Source organism: Protopterus annectens, chromosome 9.part0, assembly GCF_019279795.1.
Source record: "Protopterus annectens isolate FY-2018-M chromosome 9.part0, PAN1.0, whole genome shotgun sequence".
Lineage (NCBI taxonomy): Eukaryota > Metazoa > Chordata > Ceratodontiformes > Protopteridae > Protopterus > Protopterus annectens.
The window spans coordinates 1,471,936,241-1,471,951,427 of NC_056743.1; the positions used below are offsets into that span (position 1 = coordinate 1,471,936,241).

The 15,187-nt window shown below is 36.5% G+C and overlaps 1 protein-coding gene across 1 annotated transcript in view; it reads left to right on the forward strand.

The window, feature by feature from the left end:
* The window catches only part of LOC122810710 (putative adhesion G protein-coupled receptor E4P), a 378,388-nt gene that overhangs the window by 275,600 nt on the left and 87,601 nt on the right, over positions 1 to 15,187 (forward strand). The window contains exon 5 of the mRNA XM_044082275.1: positions 8,826 to 8,892. Coding sequence (XP_043938210.1) covers positions 8,826 to 8,892 — 67 coding nt within the window. The remainder of the gene's footprint in view (positions 1 to 8,825; positions 8,893 to 15,187) is intronic.

The following is a 15,187-nucleotide window of genomic DNA, read 5'->3' on the forward strand; positions in this document are numbered from 1 at the left end:
TTAGGGGCACATATATTTAGTGTGGTAAACCACTGCTCGGCTACAGGCACTCATTTTGCCCCAGTTAAACCAATGCTTATCTACGGGCACATACCCTCACTCTGTTGAACTGTAGCTCAGCCATGGGCACATTTGGCAGGTTATATTCATTTTTTAGCTCACATTTATTCAATATAAATGGGCTATTACATTGCATTTTACATATATTCTGGTTTTATGTGTTCTATGTGTCAGGGACTTGTTTCCTGCTTATTTTGCAAAAAAAAATTTGTGTTGTGGGGGCTCGAACCATGAATGCCTGCTCTGCAGCCAGCATCTCTACCGCTTCGCTATTGCTTCCTGGCTTATTTTGCATATTTAGTTCTTATATGCTTTCCCATTGACTGCTACCTGTAGCTGCGCTACGGGCACGCCCGCGCAAACGAGCGCACTCACGGTTAAACATCTTTACAATTTAAAAAAAAATGACATGTTAATTTAGATTGTTTTATGTTTGATAGTCTGTAGGGGCATGTGTTGTGTTGTGTTTATTCACATTTCCGTGGACTCTGTTGTGGGTGTCTGCTTTGGGCACTTTTGCACTTCTGGGGGTGTGTCCGCTTGCAGGGCTCTGCCTACGGTCACGTCCCCTACTGTCTTACACGGACCGTGTTCGACTTAGGTGTGATTCAGCATGCTCTCATGAATATGCAGAGCATGCTGACATCACTCAGTTTAACTGCAGCCTCCGTGTAAGAGTTATAACTCTTACACGGAGGCTTCGTGAATCCTGGGGAAAGTGTACACACCCCTGTTAAAATGCCAGGTTTTTGTGATATAAAAAAATAAGACCATAATAAATAATTTCAAAACTTTTCCCACCTTTAATGTGACCTACAACCTGTACAATTCAATGGAAAAACAAACAAATCTGTTAGGGGGAAAATATAAAAAATAAAAAGTACAATAAGCTGATTGCATACATGTTCACACCCTTAAACTAATACTTTGTTGAAGCACCTTTTCCTTTAATTACAGCATTCAGTCTTCTTGGCTACGCACCTGCCATCAATTAAAGAGACTCTGATTAACCCCAAATGAAGTTCAGCTGTCCTAGCAGGATTTTGCTGACATTTACTCACTTGCCTGCTACAGGAAAAGCTATGGTTCACAGTGAGCTTACAAAGCATCAAAGGGATCTCATTGTTGAAAGGTATAAGTCAGGAGAAGGGTACAAAAAAATTTCTACAGCATTGGTACCATGGAACACAGTGAAGACGGTCATCAAAAAGTAGAGAAAATATGGGACAACAGTGATGTTGCAAAGAACTGGACATCCCTCCAAAATTGATGAAAAGACAATACAAAAACTGGTCAGGGAGGCTGCAAAGAGACCTACAGCAACACTGAAGGAGTTGCAGGAATTTCTGGCAAGTACTGGTTGTGTATTACATGTGACAACAATCTCCCTAATTCTCCATATGTCTGGCCTATAGGGTAGAGTTGCAAGACCAAAGCTTTTTCTTATACAGAAAAACATCCAGGCCTGGCTAAAATTTGAAAACAATACATCAAGTCTCCCAAAAGCATGTGGGAAGAGAACAAGATAGAACTTTTTGGCTACAATTTCAAAAGTTACGTTTGGCACAAAAACAACACTTCACATCACCAAAAGAACACCATCCCCATGGTGAAGCATGTTGGTGGCAATATAATGCTTTGGTGTTGCTTTTCTTCAGCTGAACTGGGGCTTTAGTCAAGGTGGCGGGAATTATGAACAATTCCAAATACCAGTCACTTTTGGCCCAAAACCTTCAGGCATCTGTGAAAATGAAGAGGAATTTTACCTTTCAGCACAACAACGCCCCAAGCATACATCCATATAAACAAAAGAATGGCTTCACCAGAAGAAAATTAAAGTTTTGGAATGGCTCAGCCAGAGCCCAGACTGAAATCCAATAGAAAATCTGTGGGGTGACCTGAAGAGGGCTGTGCACAAGAGATGCCCCCACAATCTGACAGATTTGGAGGGCTTTTGCAAGGAAGAGTGGGCAAATATTGACAAGTCAAGATGTGCCATGCTGATAGACTCCTACCCAAGAAGACTGAGTGCTGTAATTAAATCAAAAGGTGCTTCAACAAAGTATTAATTTAAAGGTGTGCACACTTATGCAATCAGCTTATTGTACATTTTTTATTTTTTATACTTTTTCCCCTAGCAGGTTGAATTGTACAGGTTATAGGTCACATTAAAGGTGGGAAAAGTTTTGAAATGATTTATTATGGTCTCATTTTTATAGCACAAAAACCTGGAATTTTAACAGGAGTGTGTACACTTTTTATATCCACTGTATGTACTAAACAGCTTCAAAATCTTATATGATAGGATGCCATAAAATCATATGAATAGTGTAAATAATGCCTAAAATAAGAACTAACCTCTAAAACCTGGTACATCATGTGAAGGGGTAAATAAAGCCTAAAAATATGAACCAACCTCCAAAAGTGAGTCCATCATGTGAAGGGGTAAATAAAGCCTGAAAATAGTAAACTACCTTCAATAGTGGGTACATCATGTGAAGGTTAAATGCCCTAAATGCCTATAAATAGGAATACACCTCCAAAAGAGGGTCCATCAAGTGAAGGAGTAAATAAAGCCTAAAAATAGAAACCAACCTCCAAAACTGGGTACATCTTGTGAAGAAGAAAATAAAGCCTGAAAATGGGAACAAACCTCCAAAAGTGGGTAGATCATGTGTAAGAGTAAGTCAAACCTGAAATTTTGTACTACCTCCAAATTAGAAACATTTGAGAAGTCTGGTCTGATTGTTAATCTATTTATTAATTTATTTATTTGACATTTGTTAACTGGGATAGTCCGACTGAGTCACAAGACCTGTTTTTAGCAGCAGCCTAAGGAGAAAAGCTCCACAATTTTTTGAAAATTACAATACTTACAAGCAAACTATAATATATAAGTATACAGTGAGTGCATCGCTAGTTTAACTGTGATAACACTGTACACAAAGACTTACAAGCAAGATTAGTAGAAATAAGTATACAGTGAATATAGTACACATTTATCTTGATAACACTTTACACAAAATAATAAATTTAAGAAGACCTTTATAAACGTGACAAGACTTTTAACATGATATGGTGTCACTGCCTCAGTGATAGGATATTTGCACAGTACCATTCTTCTTGTTTGATGTAGAAGAATTCTTGTGCTGTTTAGATTAACTCATAAGGAGGTAGAAAGATAGGAGCAGTATGATACATTTTCCAGCCCAAAACAGAAGACAAACTGATAAAAAAAAAAACCATGCAAGGCCAGAGAGATTCTGACAAATCCAGCTCAACAACTTAAAATGTAATATATATATATTTTTAACATTTTTTCCAGTCTTGACAGTGCTTAATGGTAGTTGACATGTTAACATAATTGAAGGAGGTATAGGAGGACAGATTGTGTATGCTTGTGCATAGCCATGATTTATTTAGGTGTTTGAGAGGTAGGCTAGGAGTTAGCCTAATGTTGGGAGGGAGGGTGTTCCAAGATTTAGCAACAGAGTGTGTGCATAGAGTATAGAGATTTTTCTGGGTTTCTAGAAGGTTTGTAGATGTCATGGAGGTTTTTATCTTCAGATCTGAGGGATCTGTTTGGTTTGTAATGTTGTATTAGGTCTTCTAGAGCTGGACAGTGTGCCTATAAAATAGGTTGTGTGTTGTAATTAGGTGTGTATATGAAACCTGCTGTGTTAATTCTAACTAGTTTAAATCTTTGAGTGAAGTACGGTGATGTGTATTTTAGTTGGAGTTGGTTGCAAACTTTGCAACTTTGTTGTGGCATTGCTCTAATTTAGTTTTGGTAGAGTTCTGCAGATTAGTTAATACACAGGAACAGTAGAGAAGTGATGGGAGCAGGAAGGTTTTAGTCAGAGTAGTTTTGGTTGTAGTAGTAAGGAATTGTCTGTTTCTGTAGAGTATTCCTAGTTTTTAATGTTTTTTTTTTTTTGATATTTTGTTGAATATGAGGGTCAAAGTTGAGTTTATCATCAATTATAATACCAAGTGGTTTAGTTTCTTGAACAACGTCTAAGACTGTATTGTTGGCTGCATAAATATTTAGTTGGCCTGGGATGAGGGTGGTATATTTGGGTGGAATATCATGGTTTATTTTTTTTTTGGATTTACATACAGTTGGGACTTGTAAGCCATAATTCAATTGCTGAGAAAGATTGTTGCATTTTGATTAGCAGTTCAGGAAGGGTATGGGAAGTACAGATGTTCCTGGGGAAGAAGAGGTCTGTACGCTATTGATGAATATGTTAAATAGTAATGGTTTTAAGATAGAGTCTTGGGGTTCTCCTGTGGGGTTTGGTAGGAAGGGGGGGAGAGTTGGTTTGACCATTTAACTACTTGTTTCTTCTTATGGAGGTAACTTTGGAACCACTGGAGTGTGGAGAAGAAACAACCTAGGCTGGATAGTCTGTTAAGTGATAAGGTGTGTGAAACAGTAACACATGCTTTTGAGAGGTCCAGGAATATTGCTGCTTCTAGGTGACCTTTGTCTCTGGCTTAGTTAATGTTGATTGTAAAGGAGAGTAGTGCTGTGGGTGTGCTGTGAGTTGGCCTGAAGCCACACTGGGTTTGAGAGAGTAGGTTGTTTTGGAGTAGATATTTCATGATTTGATGGTCAATACAACCTTCCATGATTTTGGATAGGGGGGATAGCATTGATATTGGGCAGAAATTAGAGATTTCTGTGAATTGTCCTCCATTATGAATAGGTGTTATGTGAGATAGTTTCCATATTGTAGGGACTATGGCTTCAAGGAGTGACCTGTTTATTAGGATGTTGACTGAATATGCAATTCAGTCAGCGGTGAGTTTTAGTTATTGGGGTGGGAAATTGCTGATGTGTAGCAAGGTTTGAGCTTGAATAGTAGTTTTTTTTTATTTGAGAGGTGGTTATAGGATGGAAAGTGAAAGTATTGTTGAAGCTATTTTATTCTTATATAATTTACAAAAAATATGGGCATTTTTACATGCTTTCTTCATATTAGAAAATGCTAATTTACATTGTATGGTGCAGTTAGCCTTCCCCAAGAGAATTTCTTTTTGTCATTATTTCATTTGCAACTTCTGGTGCACTGGAAAGGAATGAGAGTGGCTACAGTGCAGATCTATTTTTAGACCTATAATTCCTGTAATTGCAGCAGTGTGAAACAATGGTTAAAAACTCCTAGTGATGTCCCTATAGGCCATGAACTAATGTACATCTTTGGATTATCCCAATTCCCTTCTAAATTATGAATTATTGCAACAATAATCCTGTTATTTGAACATCTCTGTTACTGTATCCAAAAACACCACAACCCAACATACTCCAGAATTAAATAAAACAAACAACGCTGACCAGAAAAGTCACTGCACACAGATAGTTTAATGGTTTCAACAGTTAAACTCTCTGTGTGCTGTGACTTTTCTGGTCAGTCTTTATGTTTTATTACTATGAGTAATTTCACAGTTTTACCACAAAACAGATAACATGCCAGCAATGTCTAGCTTGTATTTCAATAGTGTACAAGGAGGTCAGGGGGCAGCACAGTGAAATTATTTTCTTGTGGAGGCAATCTCCATTCCAGGGGCCACTGCACTTGCACTCTGTACTTAACACAACCAAATCTGAGGTCACTCTAGCTCAAGGTAAAGGCAAAATTCTTTAAAGAACTCTGATTAGGAATTTTTGGGCTTTGTATACATTCAGGCATGTTTCAATTGGCTGCTGCATAACTTCAGATAGGGGAAGTTATTTGATTCTTTCAATAATAATAAACATAATAACATTATTCTATTTACAACATAGGAAAGTTTATAAATAGCTAATATGCTTTGGTGTTACTGTGAAACAAGTATATATAAAAGCACAAAATGCAAAATAATGCAGAAGTTTTTAAAATAAAATTAAAATTATTGTGCACAGGCAGTCACACATAATGCTGATCCTGAGGTACCTGCCAGCTTGCCTCTTCTGGGTAGGATGAAGAGTTCCCGGTCACTATTATAACCTGTTCTGGAGATGTGGAGATTTCAGCCCTGTCATGAGTAACTGGGGAACCCATTAGCAGATCATATATAATCGCAACCCTCATTGATCTTCTTCTATGCCAGGCATGGTGGTTCAACAGTAGTTAGGGCAAATTAAAAAAAAAATCCAGGCCATACTAGAATGATGGCTCATTTAAACATGACCCATGACCCAGCTGGCAACATCACTAAGACCAGCCAATAGAACAAATGAGCCAGAAAAAGGAATAAAAAGCTTGATGGTTGGCTGTTGAATGAAAAGCTAAGATGATCAATCCTATAAACCAGAAAAAGAATAATGTGCATTTGACCTCATTCAGAAAAAAAAAATCACCATTATTACAAAATAATTATTATACTTAATTTATAATGGGCAAAAATGTTTAGGTTTCACCATGTATATAGTGTTAGCACTAAGGTTGTTCTGTCTTTCATCATCAACATCATTTTATGCACATAACTTACAAAATGCATAGGATTGTCCAGTGTTTCAGCTGCTAAATACTATTGGAGGCATTTTGAAAAGATGTAATTGCCAGTAGCAAAAAAAAATGTATTTCAAAGTAAGCACCTTCAGGTCAGGTAGCAAGCAAACTTCCAGCAAGATAGGAATGTGCACAAAACATTCACATAACTCTCTCAGTGCTCAGCATAATGGAATATATTTAGAGACTCTACCTTAATGACTATTTTCAATGCAAAAGACCAGTAGTGCATATGATGCCACTGCACTAGCACAGTAATCAAGGAGCCTCAATCCTCACCACTAGCACCAGTGAGGGACATGCACACTGGAAGGATGACAAGTACACACACAGTAAAGCACAATTTCCCTTAAGAGCACACAGAGATGACAGTCAGTCTGGGTTTGTTTTTTTCCCTCTTTCTACAGATCCCCAATAAGACTCCCCACTGGCACAGCTATAGGGTTAAGATCTCAGCCGAGCGGTCAAGCTAAAACCTCCAACACACTCTCCGTCCAACCAGTGCTTCGTGCCCCTGCCCAAGTAGCTGACACACACACTTTGAGATTTGATTTATATACTAACACACACACACTCATGGTAAAGGCTGACACAGGTTTACTAGCTATGCCCCCTTCTGCTCAGACTAAAAGGTAGTTATCACTACCACCAACCAGCTCTTTATCAGGTACTATAAGGTCCTTCCCAAAGGGAGACAAATCCTACTGTGTGATGTTACTATTATCCAAATGGTAAGTGTGACCTAGGCTTTCAATGTTATTGGAGTGGCTCACACAGTTTTACCAAATACATATGCAAGTACTCTAAGAGTTTAAATATCTCTAAATAAATCAGACACAATGAAAATGTTTAAATATATTTAATAATAAATAAAAGAACAAGAAAATACTTAAACAATACAGTAACTACAGAGTTCAGAATCACAGGAAATATTTCAAAACATTGCAGGACAGTTTCAAATAAATACAAAACATCTAAAGTAATCTTATTATATTCCTATCTATCTCTAAGAGAGTTTACTGTAACCTGGTTACTTACTATTAGCAAGGCAAGTGCTGATGAGAAGATTTTTCCAGGCCCAAAGACAAATACAAAATGTACTGGCTCACTCTCTGAGATAGTTCTTAAATTAATAATGCACATTACTGCTGAGTCAGCTGGGATGACATCACTCTCTGTCACCTGCCTTCAGTTCCCAGGCTAACCAGAAACTAACATCTCTGTGTTATAAATACTGATCCCTCAGATGTGCAGCTATTAGGAAGTCACAGAGCAATAAAAACACTTTACATTTCAAACCTAGTAATTATTTCTGTTTCAAGACAATAGAAAGAAACTTCTAGCTCTAGACATCCTGTCTCCTTCACTGAAACTGAGAGATAAACACACAATCATAAAACACTTTGATTCCAACTTATTTTCTTAGAGTTTTGCAAGTTAATTCTGTATGTTCCAGCTTATACCATTAAAACACACATTTGCACAGGCATATAGTCCATATACATTTCTGCTGTCCTCCAGTAGGGTTCACTGTGGTTATATTCTTGAAGCTCAGTACATAACATACAGTTCAGTATAAGTCATAGCAATATTCACAAATAATGTAGAATTATTTGTGCCCCCCACATCCCCCAACTTAAATATACCAACTCTGAGGCCGTACCACAGTGGAGGAAATGGCAAAGTCCCAAAAACAGCCCAGTGATTTTTTTTTCCCCTAGGAAAAAAATTGCTGTTCCATGTCTTCAGGATTTGGCCTTTTCAACATTTAGCTGTTGATAAAGAAGCGTTCACAATACTGAACATTTGCGTATATAATAGGGACCAGGCAGCCTCACAGTGCATATCAACAAGAAGATTTTTCATTGCAGTTTTAGACAGAGACAAGATCTGCAGCCTGATATTGTGTTTTATCCTATTCACAACCTTGTGTGCATGACACGGCTGAATATAAGTGACAAAAGAAAAGGTTAGTGCTATCAGCAAATGTACTGAAAACTGCTTCACCAAACATTTCATACCTCCAAATGAACTATTTTCTAGATATATAAAATAAACAGTGAAGCCACATTCAAATTTGCAACTTTTGCCTTTTTCTGTCACAAAAAAATAATGAATAAAGTAGAAAAGGAGACAGCACTGATATAAGAGGCTGTAATATTACTGCTTTTATAAGAGTTTTATGGCATTTTGTAATACATGTCTTTTTGATGTATCCAGACTAAACGATATAACAAATGTTATTTTGTTTTTCCTCTCTTATTTCAGCTGTTGGCTGAAGACAGACCATGGATTTCTATGGAGCTTTATGGGCCCAGCTTCCCTGGTGATCTTTGTAAGTTACAATGTTTAAATGTATTATCCTATCTTTTAATAAAATATTCAATGAGTATGGATCTTTTGCATATACACAAAATTCTGGAGATAGGATCCCCCAACAATAGAAACCCTGGTAACAAATAGATTTATCTGATATATCTTTATGAGATGTGCAAGACACTCTGCCAATGTGGTTGACACCAGTCACATTTGCTGGAGCATTTCAATGAACTGGTTGTACACCATGGATGAGTCAGATATAACACTGCAGAGTGACAGTAAGGTGAAGAAGAAAAAGAAATCCTAAGGAACAGATGCCTTGAGAATAGATTACTATATTAAATGGAGTGCAACCTGAACAGCTCTCCAAAATGCACTGAACAAATAACACAAACACACACATAAAAAAAATCAGTTTGCAATAACATTTAATAACATTTGGAGAATGGGCAAACTGTACATCAGCACCCTTATTTGAAAATGAAGGTTCTCAAGCAGGGTATTAATATACAAGTAATGCTGCCCATTAAAAAAATGACTCTACCACTTCATGGCAGCAGAGCTCAGACAAAAAAATGTAATGGCTGCTATTATTTTGCACTTGCTAAGCAGTGCTTTAGCTGTTTAGTGACTGTAAAATAAAAAAAAGTGTGTGTGTGTGTGTGTGTGTGTGTGTGTGTGTGTGTGTGTGTGTGTGTGTGTGTGTGTGTGTGTGTGTGTGTGTGTGTGTGTGTGTGTGTGTGTGTGTGTGTGTGTGTGTGTGTGTTTGTGTGTGTGTGTTTATGCCTGTGTGTGAGAGTGTATGTGTGTATGAGAGGAAGAGAGAGATTGATTGAAGTATTTTACACTCATTAGTCAGTGAATGGTATTTAGCGAGTGTAAAAAAATAAATGAAAGAGGAAAAAAGCATGTGTGTGCAATGTGTATTTATGCTGTTGTCTGCATGTTTGAGTGGATGCATGCACAAAAGCAGAAGAGACTGTGTGTGTGTGTGTGTGTGTGTGTGTGTGTGTGTGTGTGTGTGTGTGTGTGTGTGTGTGTGTGTGTGTGTGTGTGTGTGAGAAAGAGAGAGTGAGAGTGACTGAGCTTTCCCCTGGCAGCAGCAGCATCAGTTAAAAAGTTTCCATACCTCTTGACCATACCTCTCACCTCTTAGCACAAGCAATCTGGAGAGAGACAAAAATAAAGGGGGATCAAAGAACCAAAAATAGGGATGGATTTTAAATTCTGCTCTTAGGCACTTAGAAATTTGCTAGAGTAACAGGGTTTCCATTAACATGCATTTTCTGAAGCGCAGGTGTGTGTGAGAGAGTGAGTGAATAAGATGACTAGTGGCAGCAGCAGCAGCAGCAGCAGTAAAGAGGATTGCATACCTCTGGACCTTTCAGCTGAAGAAATGTAGATAAAGCCTAAAATAAAGGGGAATGAAGACTAAAATAGAAACTGATTTTAATTATTACTCTTATAAATTACAAAGTTGCATTAGCATGAAAATTTTGAAGGAAATAAAAGTCTAAAATGCAAATTTATGTCATTATTTAGTAACTTCAATCTCCAATGACTGCCAATGAACCAAATGATTTAGGAGTAAGGTACCAAAAAATAAAGAAAATACCTGGTTATTTTTAAAGTGTTATATTTTGGATGTAAAATACTTCTGCCAAACACCACTGACATATATTACAGCAAGTCTGAAACATTAGGCAGAGGAACTATTTTACATCAAAAATACATTAAAAATTTAGTAATAAAAAAGTAAGTAAATACAGCAGTTTTATAGAAAGCCCATTCTCTAGATGCAATAATGACCTCCAGGGTGTGTGTTAGTGTGTAATTAATGTTCTTCCAGGAGTGCAGAGGCCATATGCCACGAGCGTTAATTATACATTAACACACACCATGTCAGGCATTATTGCTTGCTTAACACACAAACTTTTATATTAAAAAGTCATGCTCTAAACTGATTAAAATATTCTTACCAAGAATACCATTTTTATACTGTTAAACAATTAAGTGACAAACATTGTTTGAGCATTAACATGTGACTTAAACACTTTATAGGAAACATTTAATATAAAATTCGAAAATAATTAAAAATATAGAACCAAATTACAAAATAGTTGCTTTGTGTAAGTCTACTCTGATTTTGAAAGACTTGCTCTCAATGTAAGTGACTGCATTTCGGTATAAGGCCTGTGTATAAAAAGGCTTAAACCAGAGGCCAGCTTCACTTAAACTGAGAGCGACTCTTTTGGAATCGGACCCAATTAATTTCAAAATAGATTTCAAAGTACAGACATTATTAATTCCTGGGAAAAAAATTAAATGGAATGATGATATAAATAACCCATGGCATAGAGTGATAAAACCCTGGCTATGGCACAGATGGCCCAATTTCGATTAGCAGCTCTGATACCTCTAGATATTGGCCAGGGACTGAAGGGCCATTTAGGATTTCTGGTTAGGAAGAAATGAGTCATTGAACTATCATTCACCTCACCTGGAAGTGCTCGACTCCCATCTCATGGAATGAATGGACTGATGGTGTGCAGGTAGAAGAGCTATCAGCCAAGATCATATATATGTTTATATATATATATATGTATATATATATATATATATATATATATATATATATATATATATATATATATATATATATATATATATATATATATATATATATATATATATATATATATATATATATATATGGGTCTGCATCATATGATTGACAGCTCATTTGATCGACAAACTTTTCAGAGAGACCAAAACTCCGAAAGCTCAAAACACCAAAAACTCATTTGATCGAAACTCATAACACTGACACATGAAATTCAAAGCATTATGCCCTTTCCCCTACTGTAGCGCAATCTTGGAGTTAGAATATTTCGCCCCCACATACGTCATACATTTCAAACATACACATGGATACTTGTAACAGAAATGACTGTTTGCAGATGACAATATTTATCTAACTAATGTGAGGGGCTGTGCCCCCACACCCCCCTAACTATTTATTCTAACTCCAGGATCATGCTACAGTGGGGAAAAGGGCATAATGCTTTGAATTTCATGTGTCAGTGTTATGCGTTTTGATCAAATGAGTTTTCGGTGTTTTGAGCTTTTGGTGTTTTGGTGTTGGTGAAATGAGTGTCGATCATATGAAATTTTGATCATATGAAGTAGACCCATATATATATATATATATATATATATATATATATATATATATATATATATATATATATATGGATCTACCTGATAACTCCAAAACTGCAAAACGCTGATGACGAGAACACTGACACTGGAAGATCGACAACGTTGATGATCAACAGTTGAAAATCCTGACACTGAGAACACTGACATGTTAAGGTAAGTGTGGGGTTAGGGTTAGGGGCAGATTAAGTGAGTTAGGGTTAGGGCATGGGTTAGATGAGTGTGCAATAGTGACAGACTGTAGGGTTAGGGGTGGGTTAAGTGAGTTAGGGTTAGGGCGCAGGTTAGGTGAGTGTGCTATAGTGGCGGACCTTAGGGTTAGGGTTTGGGTTAAGGTTAGTGCATAGATAGTTGTATATGTAAGGTTTACTGTAGGTTTGTAAGGTTTCTGGTGTGCTTGTGTTGTGTGTGTGCTTTTTGGACAGGGGATTTGTTTTGTTTGTTGATTGTCAGGATTGTGGTTTGTCGGGCATGTGAAGTTTTGTGTTTTTGAACTTTCGGTTTTGCGGTGTCGGTGATTTTGTTGTCTGTGTTTTTGTGTGTCAGTGTTATCAGGTAGACCCATATACATATATATATATATATATATATATATATATATATATATATATATATATACATATATATATATATATTTGTGCATTTGTATGTATATGTGTGTCTGTGTTCTCATCAGCCGGTCAAAACAATGTCTTATGATAGCAGACTGTTGCCAGTACTGTTTACTATGTGTGCAATCTGCCAGGCTTGCTTAAGGCACACCCATTTATATATGACCGACTGTTGCTGCATTAGATCAATATCACATGTCAGTATTCATGCTCATTCAGCAAGCTTACCCCAATAAAAAAGAAAATTGCATTTATAATTAACTGTGTGACTGTCTTATTTGAATGAAATGTAGGCGCACACACGTACACACATGCACACACACCATCACAAACACTAACTCACAGAGCATACATGCATCACATAAAAATGCTGGCACATTCTCCACACTGGAGTGTTGTAAAATCTCCTATATTCTTTCTCATGATATAAGGCATCACTGAACCACTTTATACCTCTTCCTGAATACCTTTCTTGATATGTTTGCATCTTTGCAATCACAGCCTGAAATAGGCGATGTGTCAATGTCTTAGAACAGTATTTATGGTGAAAAGGATTATAGTCCTATGTGTGATGTAGACTTATTGTGATTCTTCTTCCTAGCAAGACCCCTCCTGTTGTTTATATGGATGGATAAGCACTTTTCTGCAAGATAAATAAAACAAAAGAGTTTTGGGTGCTGACTGGGAGTTATCTTCTCTTTCTACATTGGTTATTTTATTATAGGTGTATTTGTGCCTGATCAAAATAAAAGAAATGCCTTTCTTTGAGAGCTTATGTCAGCACTGTGACTGACCCACCTGCCCTACCACAGTCTGCCAGTACTTTTTACAGCCCATTTTTTACTGTACACGTATATTACTGACTCTACATTTGACACGTAACACAATACACCTCATTTAATAAACAAAATATTATACACCAATTTGTTAAGATATGTTCCACATATCAAAATAGCCAATTCTAGGCAAACGCACACATTTTTTTTTTTTTTTTATTCTATATATATATATATATATATATATATATATATATATATATATATATATATATAAATATATATATAATTCTGTGTGTATGCATATGCGTGTGTGTGTGTGTGTGTGTGTGTGTGTGTGTGTGTGTGTGTGTGTGTGTATGTGTTTACATATCTATATCTATATATATATATATATATATATATATATATATATATATATATATATCTATATATATATATATATATATATATATATATATACACACATATATATATATATATATATATATATATGAAAACATTATTTTTCAACACCATTTCCATCAACTGTACCAAGAAAACTACCTCCGACCATTCTAGGGGGTGATGTTCCAAAAGAATTTCCTCAAACCAGTCGAGCTCCACATCATGGGCAATGTTTGAAAAATACCTTTTTTTGGTGTTGAAAAATAACTTTTTTCTTCAAGGTGATATATTAAAAACAATTGAGTGGGGTAGCAATGGGGGCGGTGTGCACCCCTATTTTTGCCAACATAGTTATGTTGGCTTAGGAGAAAAAAAGTTTTACTCATCTCAGACCAGAGACACTATTGCTCATTCTATACTAGATATCTGGACGGCATGTTTTTCATTTGGAAGACAGACCCTATAGAGATAGATCCATTTGTGGAATACTTAACTCTACTGATTTTTTTGTGGTTTACTTACAACCACAGTCAACAAAATATACATTACTTGGATGCTGAGCTTTCAATTGAGCAAGGGGTGCTTGCGTCTGGGATTTTTAGGAAAGAGATGTTTTCCAATAGTTATTTGCATTATACAAGTAACCATCCATTATACTGTAAGAAAAACCTGGTAAAGGGGCAGTACAATAGGGCGGCCAGGATGGTTTCGGATGGGAAACTCCTCGAGAGAGAACTTGACAGAATGATGTCTATGTTCTTGGACTGAGGGTACCCACTTGAACTCCTTCTTTAAAGTCTCAAGTAGAGGAGAATAGCGACACAAGATTTGAATGTATCCTAGGCAGACCAGATCAACTGAATAATGTAAGGTCACTCTATGACCATAATGATAACAAGTTCCACCAAGGGATGACTTCATTTCGGTAACATAACAAGCAAGGTGAAGCAAATAATTAATCATAATTGGGCCATACTGATGAAGAACTATACAGGCATTGGGGTAATAGGCCCAATTTCATATATAAAGTCCACCCCAATATTAAAGGTAGGTTAGAGAGAGGTACACACGAGTTGACACTGGGTACCATTAAATGTGGAGGTTGTAATTATTGCAGATTTATTGTGGATTTTAAGGAAATTATTCTGGGCAACATGGGTAGAACAAAAATTTTTTTTCAGAAAAGGGGATTGTAAGTCAGCCAGTCTGATATACATAGTATTGTGCAATGACTGTCTTTCATTTTATGTAAGAAAGATGGAAAGGAAGCTAGTGAGAAGGATTTATGAAAGTTTATACAATGTAAAAAATGCTAACT